Source organism: Dendropsophus ebraccatus, chromosome 14 (genome assembly GCF_027789765.1).
Source record: "Dendropsophus ebraccatus isolate aDenEbr1 chromosome 14, aDenEbr1.pat, whole genome shotgun sequence".
Taxonomy (NCBI): Eukaryota; Metazoa; Chordata; class Amphibia; order Anura; family Hylidae; genus Dendropsophus; species Dendropsophus ebraccatus.
Genome location: NC_091467.1, coordinates 46,425,178 through 46,444,872, shown reverse-complemented (window position 1 = coordinate 46,444,872; position 19,695 = coordinate 46,425,178). Strand labels below are relative to the sequence as shown.

The 19,695-nt window shown below is 44.5% G+C and overlaps 1 protein-coding gene across 1 annotated transcript in view; it reads right to left on the bottom strand.

The window, feature by feature from the left end:
- Positions 1 to 221: 221 nt before the first annotated feature.
- Positions 222 to 19,695, bottom strand: part of TMC6 (transmembrane channel like 6) — a 47,371-nt gene continuing 27,897 nt past the window's right edge. The window contains exons 10-21 of the mRNA XM_069952227.1: positions 19,525 to 19,669; positions 16,159 to 16,314; positions 14,385 to 14,557; positions 14,205 to 14,286; positions 12,531 to 12,628; positions 11,032 to 11,127; positions 9,545 to 9,620; positions 8,825 to 8,958; positions 4,385 to 4,561; positions 3,637 to 3,715; positions 1,674 to 1,751; positions 222 to 420 (exon numbers count right to left, since the gene is read on the bottom strand). Coding sequence (XP_069808328.1) covers positions 397 to 420; positions 1,674 to 1,751; positions 3,637 to 3,715; positions 4,385 to 4,561; positions 8,825 to 8,958; positions 9,545 to 9,620; positions 11,032 to 11,127; positions 12,531 to 12,628; positions 14,205 to 14,286; positions 14,385 to 14,557; positions 16,159 to 16,314; positions 19,525 to 19,669 — 1,318 coding nt within the window. The 3' untranslated portion in view covers positions 222 to 396. The remainder of the gene's footprint in view (positions 421 to 1,673; positions 1,752 to 3,636; positions 3,716 to 4,384; positions 4,562 to 8,824; positions 8,959 to 9,544; positions 9,621 to 11,031; positions 11,128 to 12,530; positions 12,629 to 14,204; positions 14,287 to 14,384; positions 14,558 to 16,158; positions 16,315 to 19,524; positions 19,670 to 19,695) is intronic.

Genomic DNA, 19,695 nt, shown 5'->3' with positions numbered 1-19,695 from the left:
TCAAAAAAGAGGAGTGCCGGTTACTTTACCTGCTTATACAGACACGCGGCTGGCTACCGTATGGATCCAGGCACCCACCCCTCTATGCACCTGTGCTGCACACTAGTTTCATCTAGTATCTTATAGAGAAGACTAGGATTCTACTTTTAAATATGTGAATACCATATTGTATACTATACACTGTTTTTATTTTTTTTTATCAAATGATTTCGCTCGCACGCTGACGGCAAAACATTTATTACAAACAGGAATAGTCCAATACAGTAAAGTGGTTACTTCAGTCATTGAAATGTGCATTGACATGTAACTTCGCTCCCCTTTGGTATTGTGGTATGAGATGACACTTTTTTTGGCACACATTGGCCTCCATTTACTTCTTCACTTTGTATACATGTATCATCTTTTGTTTCCAATGTTTGGCTAAAAAGAAATCCAGAAGAAGAACACAGTCAATGCAATGATCAGTGTGACTGTCTTTTCAAACAACTGCAGAAACTAGTAGTACAAGTGAATATAAGAAACTCTGTGATAGATCTTATTAGGCAATAGAGCTTCCTTCTGCTCTTTATAGGGCTGTTTCCCTCCACCCCCTCACTTCCTATCTGTTCATCACTAAGGAGCGATAATCTGCCCGATTCCGTGTAATCGAGACAACGATCAGCAGATGAAACGATTATCTGTCAGCTGTTCGTTGTCCCTTTTACACAGGGCGATTATCGATAGTAAAGGTTCCTGCTTGCAGATCCCTGGCCTGTGTAAGGGTGGGTTCAGACTACGGAATTCTCTTGAATAAATTCTGCGGAATTCTGTCGACTGTACGCGCGCCTTTCCGACGGCTCCATAGACACCATTCTATGGGCCGGCTGATTCCCCATTCCGCCGAAACAATAGTCACGTCAATTCTTTCGGTGGATAGCGGAATCAGCCGGTCTATGGAGCCAGCGGAAAGGTGCGCGGCCGTGAGCGCGTACAGGCGACGGAATTCCGCTGAACTTATCCGCGAGAATTCCGTAGTCTGAAACCACCCTTAAGAAGGGAAAGCCATCAACAGCAGAGTGAAGATAGGCTTAGGGTGGTACTACACAGAACGATTATAGTTTGAAAAATCTTTGAATTGTTCGAATTTGAACGATAATCGTGTAATAGCAGACAACGATTAAACGACCAACGAGAAATTAATAGAATTTGGACCTTTTTTTATCATTGATCGTTTGCAAATCATTCACATGTAATCAGATGTCGTTCAGTCGTTTGCAGTAGCAGCAAACGCAGTGACTACGACAGGATGAACGCAATAAAGATCATGAGTAAGGATCATCGTTCCGTGTAATTGGTTGAACGATTTCAGGTCGTTCACCATAGCGGCCATTTGAGTCCGTTTATCGTTATTCATCAAAAAAATCGCTACGTGTAATAGTACCCTTACACAGCCCATACAAGCCCATGGAGGGGGAGGGGATAAAGGGGATGAACGAGCAGAAGGGATGAGAAGCAGACAAGAAGATGCAGGGTTACTGGACATCACATATCAGATGGTCTGGCTGCTTAGCCAAGTGCTTCTTACTGCTCCTTCTAGCGATCAACCTTGACTGACCAAAAGACTTAACATATCACATCACATGGTTTTTGAAATGAAAGTAATGCATCCCGTCCATGTAGGTAAGGAGTTATACCTTTGACTGTGTTGCTCTGCTCTTCTTGTCAAAAACTGAATGCAGTCTATTAATGAGGAACCGTTTGTCTTTTCCTTCCTACAGCAGTCAGAAAAAGAAGAGGGGAAACCATAAGCAAGACACCTTGATAGGTCCTCTTTTCTATCTCGCTATCATTTCACTTCCAGTAAGTATGGAAAGACTGCACTGCCTGTGCATATTCTGCAATGCTACATCCAAATGTCACTGTGTTCAAACAGTTGAAGTGGTTATCCAGGATTAGAGAGGCACAGCTGCTTTCTTGCAAAAACAGCGCCACCCTTGTCCTCAGGTTGTGTGTGGTAGTACATTTCAATAGAACTGAGCTGCAACACCCACACCCAATTTGAGGCCAACATAGGTGCTGTTTCTGGAAGAAAGTGGCCATGTTTTTCTAAGCTTGGATAACCCCTTTAAGTACAGTGAAGTATATGTGCAAAAAGTAAATAGAAGAGGTGTACAATGAAACAAAGTCTATAACTACTACGTGGCTTGTAAGGGGAGAGAGCCTGGCAGGTATATTTTAGCATTAAACTTTTATACATTTTTGGGAGAACAACACCAATTTGTTTTGTCACTGTTTATTGTGTCATATAAATAACATATTAGGTTTATTATGCAGGAAGTTACATTTACAAAGGATGGGGGAGATTTATCAAGAAGTCTTAGAGGAAAGATATTATTTGTTTAGTGTGGTAGTGTCAAAAAGTATATTATAGTGACCAAATCACACTGGACTCACTCACCTAGTCAAGTTAGGCCCAACTCTAATATATAGCCTTAAAACAGAAATCCACCGCTGCTCACCGAGAATCACCACGAGAAGAGAGGAGACCGTCGCCCATAGGAAATCTATGGAAGAGTGATTTCCTATGGACATTGGACTTCTCTCTTCTCATTTACATATTGAGTGTGCAGGCCGTCAGGCGGCCATTTCTCCGCAGCGGGACCGGCAGGAGGGTGTAAGTATCAGGGGCTCTACCGGAAGGTCTGGCGGGCTTTGCCTTGGTTGCCAGGTTCCCTTAAAAGTTTAAGTACCCCAAGTCAGAGCAATAACCAAAGTTCACCTAAAAAGGTTCTTGTTCTATTAGGGTGGGAGTGACTGAAGAATTGCATGATGTTATTCTTGTCATAATTTTGTTATGATGCTATGCTTGTCCACAATGTGAGACTGCAACTTTTCTTTTCACCATACACAAAGTTTTAAGCAAGTGCTGAGAATGTTGCCTAACCCGAACAGTCCGGTCAACACTACTCCTGTTCTCAGAGGTGTAGCTAGCTTTTCCTGCACCCGGGGCAAAGATTCAGTTTGGCGCCCCCTCCCCTTTCTTTTTTTCCTTTGCCTAATCCTGCACAGTCTGAAGAATATAATACTGCCACACACTGAACCCTTCTGGATTCTCAGGATTGGTGGAGGTCCCAGCGGTCATAGTCTAATCTAAATCCTAAAGTTAGGGGATTACAAGCTGAAATAGAGATACCCCTGTAATACACTTCATCACTGTCACACATACACCAAACTCACTAGTCGGATATAGCAGAAACACAGTGAGCAAACCTTGCCTCCTTATACTGATACACCATACAGTATATACCCAGCCTTCTTATACACCATACAGTATATACCCCAGCCTTCTTATACTGATACACCATACAGTGTATACAGTATGGTGTATCAGTATAAGAAGGCGGGGTATATACTGTATGGTGTATAAGGAGGCTGGGGTATATACTGTATGGTGTATAAGAAGGCTGGGTATATACTGTATGGTGTATAAGGAGGCTGGGGTATATACTGCCCAGTCCCCCCTCCCTACAGCCCTGCCTGTTCTATTATATTGCAGAAACCCTAACTTGCATTTGTGTGTCAACTAGACATCCAGCCTTACCGATCATCAAACGTCAAGTAGCCAACCAACATATCATACCACCAAAAAGTACTCACATTTGCAATCTGCTCCTTTAGTAACTGTATGACTCTTCTCTGTCCATTGACTATCTGGATGTGGAAGTATATTACAATCCTGGGAAAAGAGTATTTTCTGTTAACTTTCCACACATGCAAATAATATGTACCATTTTATTACATTTATATCTATTAGTCAATGTTAAAATTTCTGTTCTTTTGCATTCTATTGAATACTTCTGTAATTTATTTAGTTAAAAAAAAAAAAGTGTGTGTGTGTGTGTGTGTGTGTAGTAAAAATAAACAAAGCCTGGCAAAGTCGTCATGCAACAGTACTGCCAAATGGCATGGCTGTAATAATGATAGTAATTACTTTGACCTAAGTGACTCTTCTCCACTGTCCTACACCGTAAGGGCCCGTTCACACTGAGTAAAAGTAGCGGGATTTTAAGAAGAGCCTGCACCACGGATGCCGCATGAAATTCCGCCTGTCCCATTGATTCAATGGGATGTCTCGTGCGCCACCGCTCTCAGCTCAAAGAATTGACAAGTCAATTCTTTGGGCGGAGAGCAGCGGCGCACGAGACATCTCATTGAATCAATAAGACAAACTGAATTTCAAGCGGCGCCCGCTTCGCTTGAAATTCTGACACTTTTACTCAGTGTCAACAGGCCCTAAAAGTGGTTGCTCATAGTAGACAATGCCTTGTGCTAAAAATCTACTACCAATAATCCATACTGCTAAAAAAAACATGCAGCACAAATGTCTACCAAGCACAATACTCACAGCAGGATTCCAGCTGACAGGTAAATGAAGAATGTATTTTCCCAAAGGTAATAATGAATCCAGCTGACCCAACTAAGCCGAGGATTGGACTCTTCCAGCTGCTTGACGTAAAACTTCCCAGCTTCATACATAGAGTTTAGTGAGCGGAATGGACCACAAGACTCTGAGGGCTTCACACTAAGAACAATGCGGAGACATTAAACACAGGGAATAAAGATGACAAGAGAACATGTTCTATGGAACAGTGTGTATTTTGCTGGGTTTGCTTGCTATGCAAAACTACATATCCTTGTATAGAAAATGCCCCTTAGCTTTCAGCAGACATCCACCAACAGTGGACATAAAGCCAATCCTGGCCTTCAGATGCGAAGTAAATAGTGACCATGACATCTAAGTTGTTTTTAGAGATATGGACAAAGGGTGCAAAACAATTGTATTGGGTTATCGTTGCAGCTGAGGGTCTGGTAAAAGTCTCCAGGCCTGCCATGATTGTACTCCTATTACACCCTGTAATAGTAATTCTATAAATAACAGTACTTTGCTATACAGAATAAGTGACAATCTATCCTGGAGGTTTTCCATAAAAACTATATATGAATTTGCTCAGCTCCTCTAAAATATGATGCCTGTAGACTGGACTGTATTTTCAATGTGACAGGTTCCCTTTAAGGGGTTAAGGAGCTGCCTGTGATGAGTCCACCCCTCTCTTTTGTTGAACCTTGAGCAGATAATACTGGTAAGTATATGATGGATGACACACATGACCTGTTTTGACCGGTAAATGCGGCAGGAATGTCAGGTCATGAGGTTTTACCGGTTTGCACATACATTTTTGCTTTGCAGCGTTACTCCCTATACTTATATCTAGAAATCCCCTCCACCAGATACACACACAGCGTGTTTAACATACAGTATCTATATTACAAAATACAGACTATTATAGTGCTTGAAAAGCACTATATTGTAATCCGTATTCTTCTTCTTCTTCCGTTTCTTCTTCCAGCCATTTTTCTGCGCGTAATACAGCCCAAACCGCTTTGTGCACACACTCCATTCAAACTGCGTTTCAAAGCCCTCGGCGGTGTGTGGTGTGCTATCTATTTTTCATTTCGATCGGATTTATCGTTTTTAAGAAATTTACGTTAAACGACCCCAAATTTCCCATAGAAAATAATGGCCCATTGCAAATAATGGCCACACTCTAACCGCTGACAGCCAATCACAGCACATATGCAAATAGCTGAAATATAGCAGCCAATAGGAACTCTAAGGTCTCGTCATGCAATGTATCACACCATCCACAGTCACATGTCCACTATTGGCCAATAGAAGATGTAATATATGGAAGGTCCTTAACGATTTTGTCTCCCCGACATGAGTAAGATTGTCATGGTAACCGAGCAATGATCTTTACCATTATAAGTACTCAGATCGCTCTTAAAGGGACCCAGGTCACCCTTAAAGGAACGCAAGTCGCTCTTAAAGGGACCCAAGTCTCTCTTAAAGGGACGGGAGCCATGTCGCTCTTAAAGGGACCCAAGTCGTTCTTAAAGGTACCCAAGTCGCTCTTAAAGTGGCGGGACCCAAGTCGCTCTTAAAGGGACGGGACCCAAGTCGCTCTTAAAGGGTCCCATGTAGCTCTTAAAGGGATCCAAGTCGCTCTTAAAGGGACGGGACCCAAGTTGCTCTTAAACGGATGGGACACTCCAAAAGGTATGGGACCCATGTCGCTCTTAAAGAGACCCATGTCGCTAGAGCGACCTGGGTCCCTTTAAGAGCGGCCCGGGTCCCTTTAAGAGCGGCCCGGGTCCCTTTAAGAGCGAAATATGTCCCTTCAAGAGCAAAATATGTCCCTTCAAGAGCGACCAAGGTCCCTTTAAGAGCGAAATTGGTCCCTTTAAGAGCAACCTGGGTCCCTTCTAGAGCAAAATATGTCCCTTTAAGAGCGACCTGGGTCCCTTTAAGAGCAAAATATGTTCCTTTAACCTCTTAAGGACATAGGACGTACCGGTACGTCCTATGTCCTCACTTGCACTTCAAAGCGGGGCCGCGCGGCGGCCCCGCTTTGAAGTGCCGCGATCCCGGGTGCCGCGTGTAGCCCGGGACCGCCGCTATTAGCGGGCACGGTCTGATCGCCGTGCCCGCTAATTAGCTAATCGGAGGCAGCTGTCAAAGTTGACAGCTGCCTCCGATTACCGGAGGCAACGTTTCCCTGGTGTCTAGTGGGGGAGATCGCTCCTCCGGGACCTTGTCCCGGAGGAGCGATCTCCGTTACTGATGCCGGCCGGGGACGCGTCCAAGATGGCGCCGTCCTCGGCTCGGCACTCGTTCGTTTTCGGCTGCAGCAGCCGAAAGCAAACGAGTGCCGATCTCATGGATCTCTGCAGCATATCTATGCTGCAGAGATCTCAATGAGAGATCACAGTGTATATACTAGAAGTCCCCCAGGGGGGCTTCTAGTATATGTGTAAAAAAAAACAAAACGTGTTGTTAATAGTAAAAAGCCCCCTCCCCTAATAAAAGTCTGAATCACCCCCCTTTTCCCAGGTTTTAAATAAAAGTAAACAAATAAATAAATAAAGAAACATGTTTGCTATCGCCGCGTGCGTAATCGCCCGAACTATTAATTAATCACATTCCTGATCTCGTACGGTAAACGGCGTCAGCGCAAAAAAATCCCAAAGTGCAAAATTGCGCATTTTTGGTCGCATCAAATCCAGAAAAAATTTAATAAAAAGCGATCAAAAAGACGTATATGGGCAATCAAGGTACCGATAGAAAGATCACATCATGGCGCAAAAAATGACACCTCGCACAGCCCCATAGACCAAAGGATAAAAGCGCTATAAGCCTGGGAATGGAGCGATTTTAAGGAACGTATATTGGTTAACAACGGTTTGAATTTTTTACAGGCCATCAGATACAATATAAGTTATACATGTTATATATCGTTTTAATCGTAACGACTTGAGGAACATGCATAACAAGTCAGTTTTACCCCAGGGTGAATGGCGTAAAAACACATTTCCCCCAAATAAAAGAAATGCGTTTTTTTTTTTTCAATTTCACCACACTTCGAATTTTTTTCTGGTTTCGCAGTGTACTTTATGCAAAAATTCAGCCTGTAATTGCAAAGTACAATTAGTGACGCAAAAAATAAGGGGTCATGTGGGTTTCTAGGTGGAAAAATGCAAGTGCTATGACCTTTTAAACACAAGGAGGAAAAACCGAAAACGTAAAAACGAAAATGGGCCATGTCCTTAAAGGGTTAAGAGCGACCTGGGTCCCTTTAAGAGCAAAATATGTCCCTTTAAGAGCAAAATATGTCCCTTTAAGAGCGACCTGGGTCCCTTTAAGAGCGACCTGGGTCCCTTTAAGAGCGACCTGGGTCCCTTTAAGAGCGACCTGGGTCCCTTTAAGAGCGACCTGGGTCCCTTTAAGAGCGACCTGGGTCCCTTTAAGAGCGACCTGGGTCCCTTTAAGAGCGACCTGGGTCCCTTTAAGAGCGACCTGGGTCCCTTTAAGAGCGACCTGGGTCCCTTTAAGAGCGACCTGGGTCCCTTTAAGAGCGAAATATGTCTCTTCAAGAGCAAAATATGTCCTTTTAAGAGCGACCTGGGTCCCTTTAAGAGCGATATTGGTCCCTTTAAGAGGGAAATTGGTCCCTTTAAGAGGGAAATTGGTCCCTTTAAGAGGGAAATTGGTCCCTTTAAGAGGGAAATTGGTCCCTTTAAGAGGGAAATTGGTCCCTTTAAGAGGGAAATTGGTCCCTTTAAGAGGGAAATTGGTCCCTTTAAGAGGGAAATTGGTCCCTTTAAGAGGGAAATTGGTCCCTTTAAGAGCGACCTGGGTTCCTTTAAGAGCGACCTGGGTCCCTTTAAGAGCGACCTGGGTCCCTTTAAGAGCCATTTGGGTCCCTTTAAGTGACACGGGGGCCCTTTAAGAGCGACCTGGGGCCCTTTTAGAGTGAAATTGGTCCCTTTAAGAGTGATCTGGGTCCCTTTAAGAGCGAAATGGGTTCCATTAAGAGAGACCTGGGCCCCCTTTAAGAGCGACCTGGGACCCTTTAAGAGTGATCTAGGTACCTTTAAGAGCGACCTGGGTCCCTTTAAGAGCGACCTGGGTTCCGTTAAGAGTGACCTGGGTCCCTTCAAGAGCTAAGGGACCCACGTCGCTCTTAAAGTGACCCAGGTCGCTCCTAAAGGGACCCATGTCGCTCTTAAAGGGACGGGAGCCAAGTTGCTCTTAAAGGGATGGGACCCAAGTCGCTCTTAAAGGGACGGCACCCAGGATTAAAGTTAAATGGAAGTCACTGGTAAAGGGGCGCTCTTTTCAAGCACTATGTATTTCCCTGGAAATGCAAATCTAGTTAGAGTTATCCTGCATTTATCTGTCTGGAACCAGAATTACTCCATTAACTCGTTAATTCCCATTACTTACGACCAGACGGTGTAGGACAGGAACACTGACGCTCCTAAGAAGGAGGGAAAGCACAGGAGTGTGAGGAATGCTGTGCTCATGTGTGATGCCCTCCAGGGTTTGCTTGGGGAACGACAGTTTCTCATCAAACTGGACTAAAAAAAAATAAGGAGAAAACATACAGTAAGTTTCACACAGTGACTCGATGTTCACATCATACACCAGGATTAAAGAGGATTTCCACCCAAAGCAAGAGAATTGCCATACTGTATATGCAGAGATCAGATGTTTGGTAATGATGTTTTATGAACACATAAGGAAATGTTCACACTGAGCAAAATCGGCGGAATTCCGTGGCGGAGAATCCCGCCTGCCTCAGTGTCAAACAGTGTGTCTATGGGAGGGCGTGCGCGCCTCCACTCTCCGTGGCTCTCCTCTCAAATAATTCAACGTCAATTCTTTGAGTTGAGAACAGAGGCGTGCGAGCCCCCCCATAGACACACTATTTAACACCGAGCAGGGGGATTCCGCAGCGGAGAGCTCGATGGAATTCCGCCGTTTTTGCTCAGTGTGAACATACCCAAAGTGCAGTCATACTGGTGTCCATCTCTGAATTTTAGTTATATCATCAGTTTCTGGTATACTATTAGCTCCAAAAGCAACTGCTCTGATTTACGTACACCATACTATGCAGAAAAGATGTGTTGTTATTGCAGACTACAGTGTCTGAATGCAACTTACCTTCTTTATGTAGAACAACAGAAGCAACTTCAAGGTCTGCACAACTGGGATAATAGGACAAAACAGAACACCCAACCTGTCCGAGAGAGGAGGATAAGAGATATGTGGATCAGAATCATCGGTGGTCAGTGTAATGGAGACTGGACTGTAAGACAGTGACTGTAGTCATGGGGGGGGGGGATTTATCATATAACGTAATTGAGCTTTTTTTTATGCCTACTCTTTTTTTTTGTGGAGTCTTTTTGTGCAAAACTTATTATACACAAGTACCTTTGTGAATTTTGCAGAAGAAAAATTGCATGCACACTTATTTTAGCATGCAAATTTTACTAATAAATCCGGTGAAAACGGAAAAACAAGCAGAAAATTGTGCACAATGATGAATTCCCCTATAGTGTCATACTGGCTTACACATTGATTGTATGCTTTTGTTTTACACATCACATTTTAAAGACTATGACCACCTTTATATATTTGTTTTTTAGTCCACGTAAAAAGTATAAAATTAACTAGCTGCAAGAAAGGGGGAAACTGTATATGGTATAAACTTGTCTGGGTCACAGCCTGGAGGGCACATAGCACAGTTTAGGCCAGGGACTAAAGGCCCGATTGCACACACAGATTTATCAAGCCAAAGTCAGGAATGGATTTGAAAAGAGGAGAAATCTCTGCCTTTCCTTTATGACCTGTTCTCTGTTTATAGTCTGTTCCTGGCTTTGGCTTCAATGATCTGTCAGACATCTGTGTGTGTAATAGGGCCTACGGGTCCTATTACACAGGCCAATGGTGGCCCGATCAATACTGTAAACGAGCGCCGATCGTCGCTCGTTTACTGGGGCTATTACCCAGCCTAATAACAGTTAGTGATGTCTATGCCGAAACAGTTTACATTACTTGTCCACGTTCCCGGCCACCTCCTGTGCTCTGCTTCCTTCCCCGTCCTGCTCACTGCAGCCTGTCTGAGCCGACAGGTAATGTAAACTGTTGAATCGTTAGCCACACATCGCTATTACACACATAGAAATGCACGGTTGGCGCCCAATTATCGCTCTGATCGGGCGCTGTGTGTTATAGGGCCCTAAGAGATGAAAGCACAATCTCCTGGACAACAGTCAAACCCCACGTCATATCCTCAGACAATAGACTGACGAGTATAATATCCTATTAATATACAGACCCAATATACACCTCCATATATCCCCAAACAGTTCATATTACCCATATCCCCACAGTCCCATAGACAGTGCAGGTAAGGGACAGTGCTACACAGTGAGAGTTTCTGTCACCGTATCAGTATGATGTGCAGTGTGTGTGTGTATATGTAATATATATATATATATATATATATATATATATATATATATATATATATATATATATATATATATATGGTCATTTATTAGTCAGTATTGTCTACAGTCATCTTTTGCTCTTCTCACTGGCAGGTGTAATAAACGAGCCTATACACAGATAACAGATGTTCTTACCATGCTAGCGTCTGTCCGTAGATGAGCTCCAATACATTTCGAGCAATGTCAAACTCTGTCCGGCATTTCTGTTTGAGTTTCTTTTGAAGGATTAACCTGTCCAAACGATACATGATGTGCAAGAAAAGGGTAAAATGATTGGAAGAATATATATTTCCAAAACCTTTCAGCAAAAATGTGACATAAAACCAAATACAAGAGATAAATGTGATGTAACCATGACATAACTGTGTGTGAACACAGCCTTTAGAAAAACCTGATCAAGGATACATGCTGGCATACCGTATCACAGCGGATTTCATGCATCAGATGCACACAGCTACCCATTGACTTCAATGAGTAGCAAAAACGACAGGTTTTACATCCCATGGGTCAGGTGCAGAGCGTTGGCATTACCACTTAGGGTGCGTTTACATAGAGAGAGTTATCTGACAGATAATTGAAGCAAAAACTAGGAACAGACTATAAGCAGGTCATAAAGGAAAGATTGAGATATCTACTCTTTCCAAATCCATTCCAGGCTTTGGCTTCAATAATCTGTCAGATAAATCTCTCCATTTTAACACACCGTTACCTCCTTGTACTATGCAGTAGGCAGTGGTGATGCTATTGCAGAGAGGGGACTTGGGACCTGATGTAGCGGGGTCCTGCTGACTGGCTGAGCAGGCCTGAAACGTCACATCCCAGATCCCACACAAATCTAGAAGCGTCCAGGGACTGGAGCCAAGGACAGCGGACCCCAGTGCTGGAGCCAGGGAGTGCATGTTTTGTTCAACCACCTCTTCCCCAGCATTTTCGAAAAAACTAAATAAATCTGTGCCTGGACTTCTCCTTTAAGGTGGAGACTATGGGAGCAGCTTATCCCTTCCCAAACAGAACACATCAATGTTTGGCCATGCTGAAGGTATTGAACACAGCTTACCCCTCCCTCTTCCTGCAATTCTACCCATTTCAAAGTATGCCCAGAAATCTCTCCTATGGAAATCAGTACTGTAATCCGAAAATAAAAACTTAGTAAAAAAGAAAATAAATATTTTAGTACATAGTTATAAATAATAATCAAAATCATGGAAGATCCATTTCCTTTCAAAGGACTCTAACCTGTTGTTATGTTACCATAGGGGAGAAGACGCTGAAGAAGAAAGTAGCTTTCTTACTGTCATCTTAAAAAACATTTTCCTGCAATCTTCTGTTTTATTAAAATGTCAATTAGGTGGTTTGATGCCCTTAGATACTTCAACTCTGCTTCGTTGCTTCACTGCTCCGTCTTCCTGAACATTGAGGCAGCGTTCGGCACTGGCGTCACTCTGGCCACTTCAACACTGCAGAGCGTCCAATGAATATTCAGAGAGGAGGGCAGGTTAGCGGATTGGAGCCCCAAGGGCCGTAGTACCGCCACCAGTGCACTAAACCACCTAACATTGTAATAAAACATAATAATGGAAAAAACGGGGCAGGGAATAAAGGTAAGTTTCCTTTTGACTGATCCATCTCTTTACCTCCAGAGGAGCTCTCCAAACAGAGTGTCCAGCAGATTGAAAATCAGGTCCATTACCACAAAGCGATACAGTTCCTGTCCGACAAAGGTCTCCCAGCACTACAATAGATCAGCAAGAACATGGAACATATCAGAATGCTATAGGCAACTAGGCTGCAGACAAGAGCCGGCCCCAATATACAGAGAAAGTCTCAGGAAAGATGTTAAAGTGACTCTGTACCCACAATTTGACCCCCCCAAACCACTTGTACCTTCGGATAGCTTCTTTTAATCCAAGATCTGTCCTGCGGTCCGTTCGGCAGGTGATGCAGTTATTGTAAAAAAATACTTTTAAACTTGAAGCCGAGTGCCAAACGGGAGTATCTGTGCCCTAACTTTGCACAACCTCTCTGTCCCTCCTCCCCACCCTCCTCATCATTAGAAATGCTCCAGGTAGATTGCCTCCTATTCCCCACCTGTGTCAGCCCGGCACATGGGCTGGATTGTTAAGGACCTGTGTAGTGTTCAGCATGTAAAAAATGTTCCAGTGGCATTCCTAATGATGAAGAGGGTGGGGAGGAGGGACGGAGGTGTGGTGCAAGGCTATAAGACAATAACTGCATCACCTGCCAAACGGACCACAGGACAGATCTTGGATTAAAAGCAGCTATCCGAACGTACAAGCGGTTTTGGGGGGGGGGGGCAGATTGTGGATACAGAGTCGCTTTAACAGGTTCTCAGACCATCCGATGTGTATGATGGACTTCAGACTCGACAGAAGCTTTCTCCCTTCTCCCCATTCAGAACACAGCTGAATATGTAGGGGGTAATGTGGAGAGATGGCTGCCGGCTGAACGCTCTTCTACCTTATGTGCATAGCCATGTTCACAGAAAGATTCCAGTTTTCACTTTACTATTGTCTGAGAAAAAACATGTACAGTAATCATAAGATAGAGCTGGGGAGAGATCCCGACAGTGCGAATCTCTCCCCGGCTGGCCATTCCGTCAATATTTTCCCATAGACTTACAATGAGAAAATATTGATGAAATGAGCGGCCGCCTGGGAGCTGATAGTGCTGACGAGAGCTATCCACGGCTTTATGTACTGATCACAGTGGGTCTCGGCAGTGAGACCCTCTGCGGTCAATAACTTTTGACCTGTCTGATCACAAGTTGTTTTTAGTGAGAGGTACAGTTTGCCATAAAGCTGTATGTCCTGCAGAAGTGGTATTATTTCCAGTATGGAGAGCAGTAGAGTTTTTCTATGGGGATTTGCTGCTGCTCTGGACAGTTCTTGTCACAGACAGAGGTGGCAGCAGAGAGAACTGTGTCAGACTGGAAAGAATACACCACTTCCTGCAGGACAAACAGCAGCCGATAAGTACTGGAGGATTACATATATCTGGTACTTTCTGGCACCAGTTGATATGAAAGAGTTTTGTGGGGGGGGGGTGACTTACCCCTTTAAAGGGGAAACACTTAAAAAGTCTGGCATAGAAAGCAAATGACACCATTAGCACATACTGTCATTGTGAAAGGCTGTTGATGTCTTTTACGATTTCATTGCCAAACACAGGCTATCCATGTATGCCTCCAGTTTGTTACAACCAATGGAACTAATTTTCATAATCAGTTGCGTTAATACTGTGAAGGAGGAGGTGAGAGAACATGCTGTAGGCGCCACCATAAATTATACCTTATACTCCATGTATTTTGCTTTTCTTATTATCCAATGATAGCACAGCACTCCAAGGATGACAATCTTCAGCATAAGATTTCTGCAGGAAAGAACGGTAAGAAAAGTGTGTTTAGACTGGAAGTGATAAGGTACATGATAAAGCCATGATAAAGGTATATATACTGAATTATCTGTAACCTGCAAATAGCAATGTAGACTTCTAGAATGGGGGAGTCCAGCCTCTCCCAGAGCCCCAGAGCATGATACATGTACGGTAGTAGCAGGTTAAATAGAGACACAGCCAATGGCAGTGGTAACAGCATGGCCTCTACCTCTGGCTCGCCTCCTGTTCTTAGTCGTTCTCGATGATCCTGCAAAACAATAACAACAACAAAAATAACCAGGAGGAGTTCCTTCGATATTTGGTGTATTCAGCAATGTTTTCCAGGACTTCTTCAGCCACCGATATTCAAATGCCAAAAGATCGAAGCCGATCATGCTTTAGCTGCGCTCATCTCTACAAGGATGGCGTTATGTGGGAGGAGGGTAGGGAATGTGCTGGAAAAGTGCAGAGCCTAAAGGGCCCTTTTACACAGACAGATTTATCTGAAAGATTATTGAAGCCAAAGCCAGGAATGGATTTGAAAAGAGGAGAAATCTCAGTCTTTTATGACCTGTTGATAGTCTGTTCCTGGCTTTGGCTTCAATGATTTGGCAGATAAATCTGTATTTGTAAAAGCACCCTTAGAAGCACTCATAGTTGGAAGAAGTCATCATGGTGGTCCAAAGCAGGTGGAGAAGAAAAAGGAAAGAGAAAGACTCCGATAAGACGCCTTCTGTGGGTTATTGGATGTAACTACAGTGTAACCTCCTATATTGTCTGCAGAGCTGGAATCACCACTACATGGTCACTGTATGGGGGATATTAGTCTGTGTATAATGGTTTTTATCTAGTATCGGTAGGGTGGTATTATCCAGTCACTATGTGGCAGTAATGGTGTGGCTGAAATATTTCTCCTATGTTGATGTTCAGTAACAGTATGGTGGTAATATTTAGTCACTGCAACCAAAGGTGTAGCGACCACGATTGCAGTGGTTGCCGCTGCGACCAGGCCGCTACCAAGAGGGGGCCCCCTTGCCACCGCACTGCCCCCTCCCACTCCCTCTTGTGACGGCAAGAAGTGGTTTGCTTGCCATCACAAGAGGGGGGCTGGGACGGGCCCCGGTCTGACGCAAGGCTCCCCGGCTGTGTCCGGTCCCGTCCCCGGCAGCACACACACAAGTGAGCTCTATGTGGATGGTACTTCCGGCGCAGGGAGCATCTATAACAAGTGCCGCCTGTGCTGGAAGTAACATCCCCGACGCACACTGAGCTCACTGGTGTGTACTGCCAGGGATGGGACCGGACAGAGCCGGGGAGCCGCGCGTCTGCCGGGGGCGAGACTGTGTAGTGGGTTCACACTCCCCCTCTGGCTCTTTTGGCAGGTTGTATGGCTTTACACCCCGATGGTGTTTTATATCCCATTTCCTTGTTCTGCTTTTACTGCGTTGCATACTACTTGCTGGTTATTTTTATTATATTCACATGTTATGTGACTGGTCCATGCATGGACTCTGTTTCATATCCTGGTACAGTTCTCTTTCTGTGTATTTAATGTCTCTTGCTGCACACAGCTTCCTAGAGAGGTTGCACGTTATTATTTGTAACAGGGACATCTTTTTCAATGTTTTATTCAATAGCCTGTCACACTAACGCTATCTTATATTTAAATGGGTGTGCACTCATTTTTTGGGGCCTTCTCTTTCACACTCTGTAATGCAGGCGCCTAACAGCTGACTGGTGCAGGTTCCGGATGTCAGACCCCCACAGGTCAGTCCACTTTGCCCGGAAAAAACTCTTAAATTTCTCCGGCCACAGACAAACCATATGCACAAGTCTTTTAAAAGACAGATATTAGATTTCTGCACTGACCTTATGTAGGTGTTCTGAAAGGACATGCACTGCCACGGCAGACCCCAGCCAGCTGCCCACACACAACATCCACGAGAAGACCAAGACACACACATGCTGCATCCGCTTCCTGAAGTCATGGTTATGCTGATTCGGACGACGTTCGCTCAGTAACTCCTGAATGTAACAAGACCATAACACATTTGCAAAGTATAAATAACATACACTGTACAGATAATATAAAGGAACAATGCAGGAAAGGAGAGCAAAACTAAGTACTTCTATAATCTACAGACTTCTGGCCTATATGTGTGTGGTGCATTTACAAAGTATGTGAATTTTTAATGACTCAGACTGCAGGATCCATGATGTGCTGTGCTGGGGCCTCCACATTGCCGCTGCACCGCTGGTCTCCGTTATACCCTGCACAGACTGCCAGCATAACTAAGTCAGTGCTGTGCTGCTATCCTGTGTGACTGACTGCAGCCAGCAGCAGGGGGAAGAGTCAAAAAGAAAACTATCAGTAATTCACTGCAGGTTTCACCTCAAGCGGCAGAGAAGTAAACAGCCTGTTAGGGTCCATTTACACAGAAAGATTATCTGACAGATTATCTGCCAAAGATTTGAAGCCAAAGCCAGGAGTGGATTTGAAAAGAGGAGAAATCTCAGGCTTTCCTTTATGACCTGATCTCTGTTTATAGTCTGTTCCTGGCTTTGGCTTCAAATCTTTGGCAGGTAATCTGTCAGGTAATCTTTCTGTGTAAATGGACCCTTACGCGGGCCGATTATTGGCCAGGATTGTTGCTTCTGCAGCCGATAATCAGCCACTGCTTTTTTGCTCTCCTAACATTGCATGCCTTTTCTTGAGGACTTAAAGTGATACTGTAACCCCATTTACTCTTGTCCCACCCTATTTACTTTACTTCATCGGTTAAGTGTGTCAGCTGGGCGGGGCTTCATGGCAATTGGGCCCCACCTTCCGGCTTGGTGGAGAGCCCAACTGTAATGAAGCTTCGAATAGGTGACACTGTCCACTGATGAAATAAAGCAGTTTTAGGGTAGCTTCACACATACCAGATTTGCAGCGGATTTGACATTGCGAGTTTGCAGCTAAATCTGTTGCAAATCCTGGTACTGTGAACTTTAATAGGGTTACATTCTGCTGCAAGTATGTAACCCGGCCCCTTTAACCCCGCGGAGCAGAGCAGGTAATGTATGCTGCGGGAGGGTTAAAGGGGCCTGGTTACATACTTGCAGCGGAATGAAAATTCGCACCGGGTAACCCTATTAAAATTAACAGTACCAGGATTCACAGCGGATTCCGGTATACCCCTTAGGGTATAAAGACACATACCAGATCTGCAAAATCCGATGCGGATCCCTTGCCTGTTAGTTTTATTGACGTCTGTACGTCCCGCTCAGTCAATCAGTGCACTGCAGCACACAGATTTTTTTTGCCCACGAAGTCCAAGCGGGAACCCCGGAAGCAAGCCGGAGCGTGGAGCATGTAGGCTGGCGGATGCATGCTCCGGCCGGGGATGGGTGGGGGGTGTAAACGGGGCTGTCACTTTCATACTTGCAGCAAAACTAACAGGCAAGGGATCCTGCAAATTCACAGCGAGAAATCCGCTACAGGTCCAGTATGTGTGTTTGTACCTTTCGGGCAGAAAGAAGACACAGACGAGCTTTATACAGGTATATATCAAATGTGCAGCATCTAAGCTTGTAGAAGGTGCGGAGAACTGCACATAGAGTTAGGGGGGTAACAATATCACTTTAATTTCGTTCAGGAGCTGTAAATGAATGTAGTTGTTAAAATTAAAGAGGTTTTCTGGGATATTTACATTGATTGCCTATTCTCAGACTAGGCCATGAACATCTGATCAACAGGATGCCAATAACCAGCACCCCTTGAGCTGTTTGACAAATTGAATGGGGCTGGCGGCAGACAGCTCAGCTTATTGTGTAGGGGTTGTGCCAGATTGCTGTACCTCAGCATGGCTCTTCAACCCCCTTTCACTGTGTAGTGTAGGGGGCCTAAGCTCTGCTGAACGCTCCACCAACTAATCACTTCCGGTAAGAAAACCCCTAGAGAGGTTTTCCAACTAAAAACTAACTTGTCCCTTATCGTCAGGATAGGGGACAAGTAAGAGATTGCGGGGGGTCAGACTGCTGTACCCCCCGAAGATCTCCGGATTGGTCGTGAATACAACAAGAGTATAGAACGTGACCAGCGGCTCTATTCATTCTCTATGGAGCTACTGGAAAGAGAAATAATAAACCCGCTGGAGAGAGGCGAGTACAACACTGCTCTTTCTGGCGGCTCCATAGAGAATAAATACAGCTGCAGGTCATGTACCGTACCCAAAGCTGTATTTAAAACAAAGGAGATAGGGGCAGATCTGGAGATTGCTGGGGGGTATAGAGGTTGGACCACTCACGGTCTCTTATTTGTCCCTTGTCTTGTGGACAGGGGAGAAGTTAGCTTTAAGCTGGTAGACCCCTTTAAGATGCAAACAAGCTGGCCATTTAAGACATTTAGCAGTCCACAAATAGTTAAAGAGGTATTCCAGCAACCTTTTTACACTTGCAGTCTTGAAAACAGAAACCAGATTTTTCTGGCTGAATGGAGCAGCAAGTCGGCACATGCACCATTCATTCTGTACAGAGCCGCCACAGATAGCGATGGGCTGTACGCCATAGAAAATGAATCATTCAAGCAGAATTAAATCCTGTGGATAGGGCACATCTTTTAAGCCACAGAAATACCCCTTTAGGCTAGGTTCACATGTAACGTTTCAGCAGCGGATTTCGCGCTGCGAGTTGGCAGTATGTAAGTGCCATCCCATTAACCCCCACCCCCGTCACCAGGAAGATACTTTACCTGCTCCGCGATCCAGCCGCATGTGAGGCTCCCGGAAATCCTGCACAGCCAATCTGTGACTGCAGTGGGGCCATGCAATGATTGGCTGCGTGGGACCTATGGGCCCGGGAGCCTCAGATGCGGCCGGAGTGTGAAGCAGATAAAGTATCTTTCCGGCAGCAGGGGGTAAATGGGGGTGGCACTTACATACTCGGAGCGGGAGGACAATCCTGCTGTATGTAATCACATTCACACTGACAGGAGAGGTATCCGCAGCGGATTTCGCTGCAAACTCGCAGTGTGAAATCCGCTGCAGATACGTGTGAATCTAGCCTTAAAGGGAAAGTACAGGTGTCTTAGTAATTTTCATAACTTTTGTTGGGCAATAACATCTTAAAATTATTTGCCCCTTTAATAGTAATAGTGTTAAATGCCAGTGTATAATCCCATTATTGCTTGTATGAAGTATGTGCAGGATTGTCATTATTATGTGGAATGTCGCTGACTATAGACAGGGGACTGACCTTCAGCTGCATGTGAATATTCTCCTTCTGTCTCTGCACACTATGGATTCTGTTAACTTTGAAATCCCAGGAGCCAAAAACCTTTAGAGCCAAAACACCAGAGAAAAATCCCACTCTGAAACTTTCACCAAATGAACAGGACATCCTGAATAAGGGAGAAATGCAATGAAT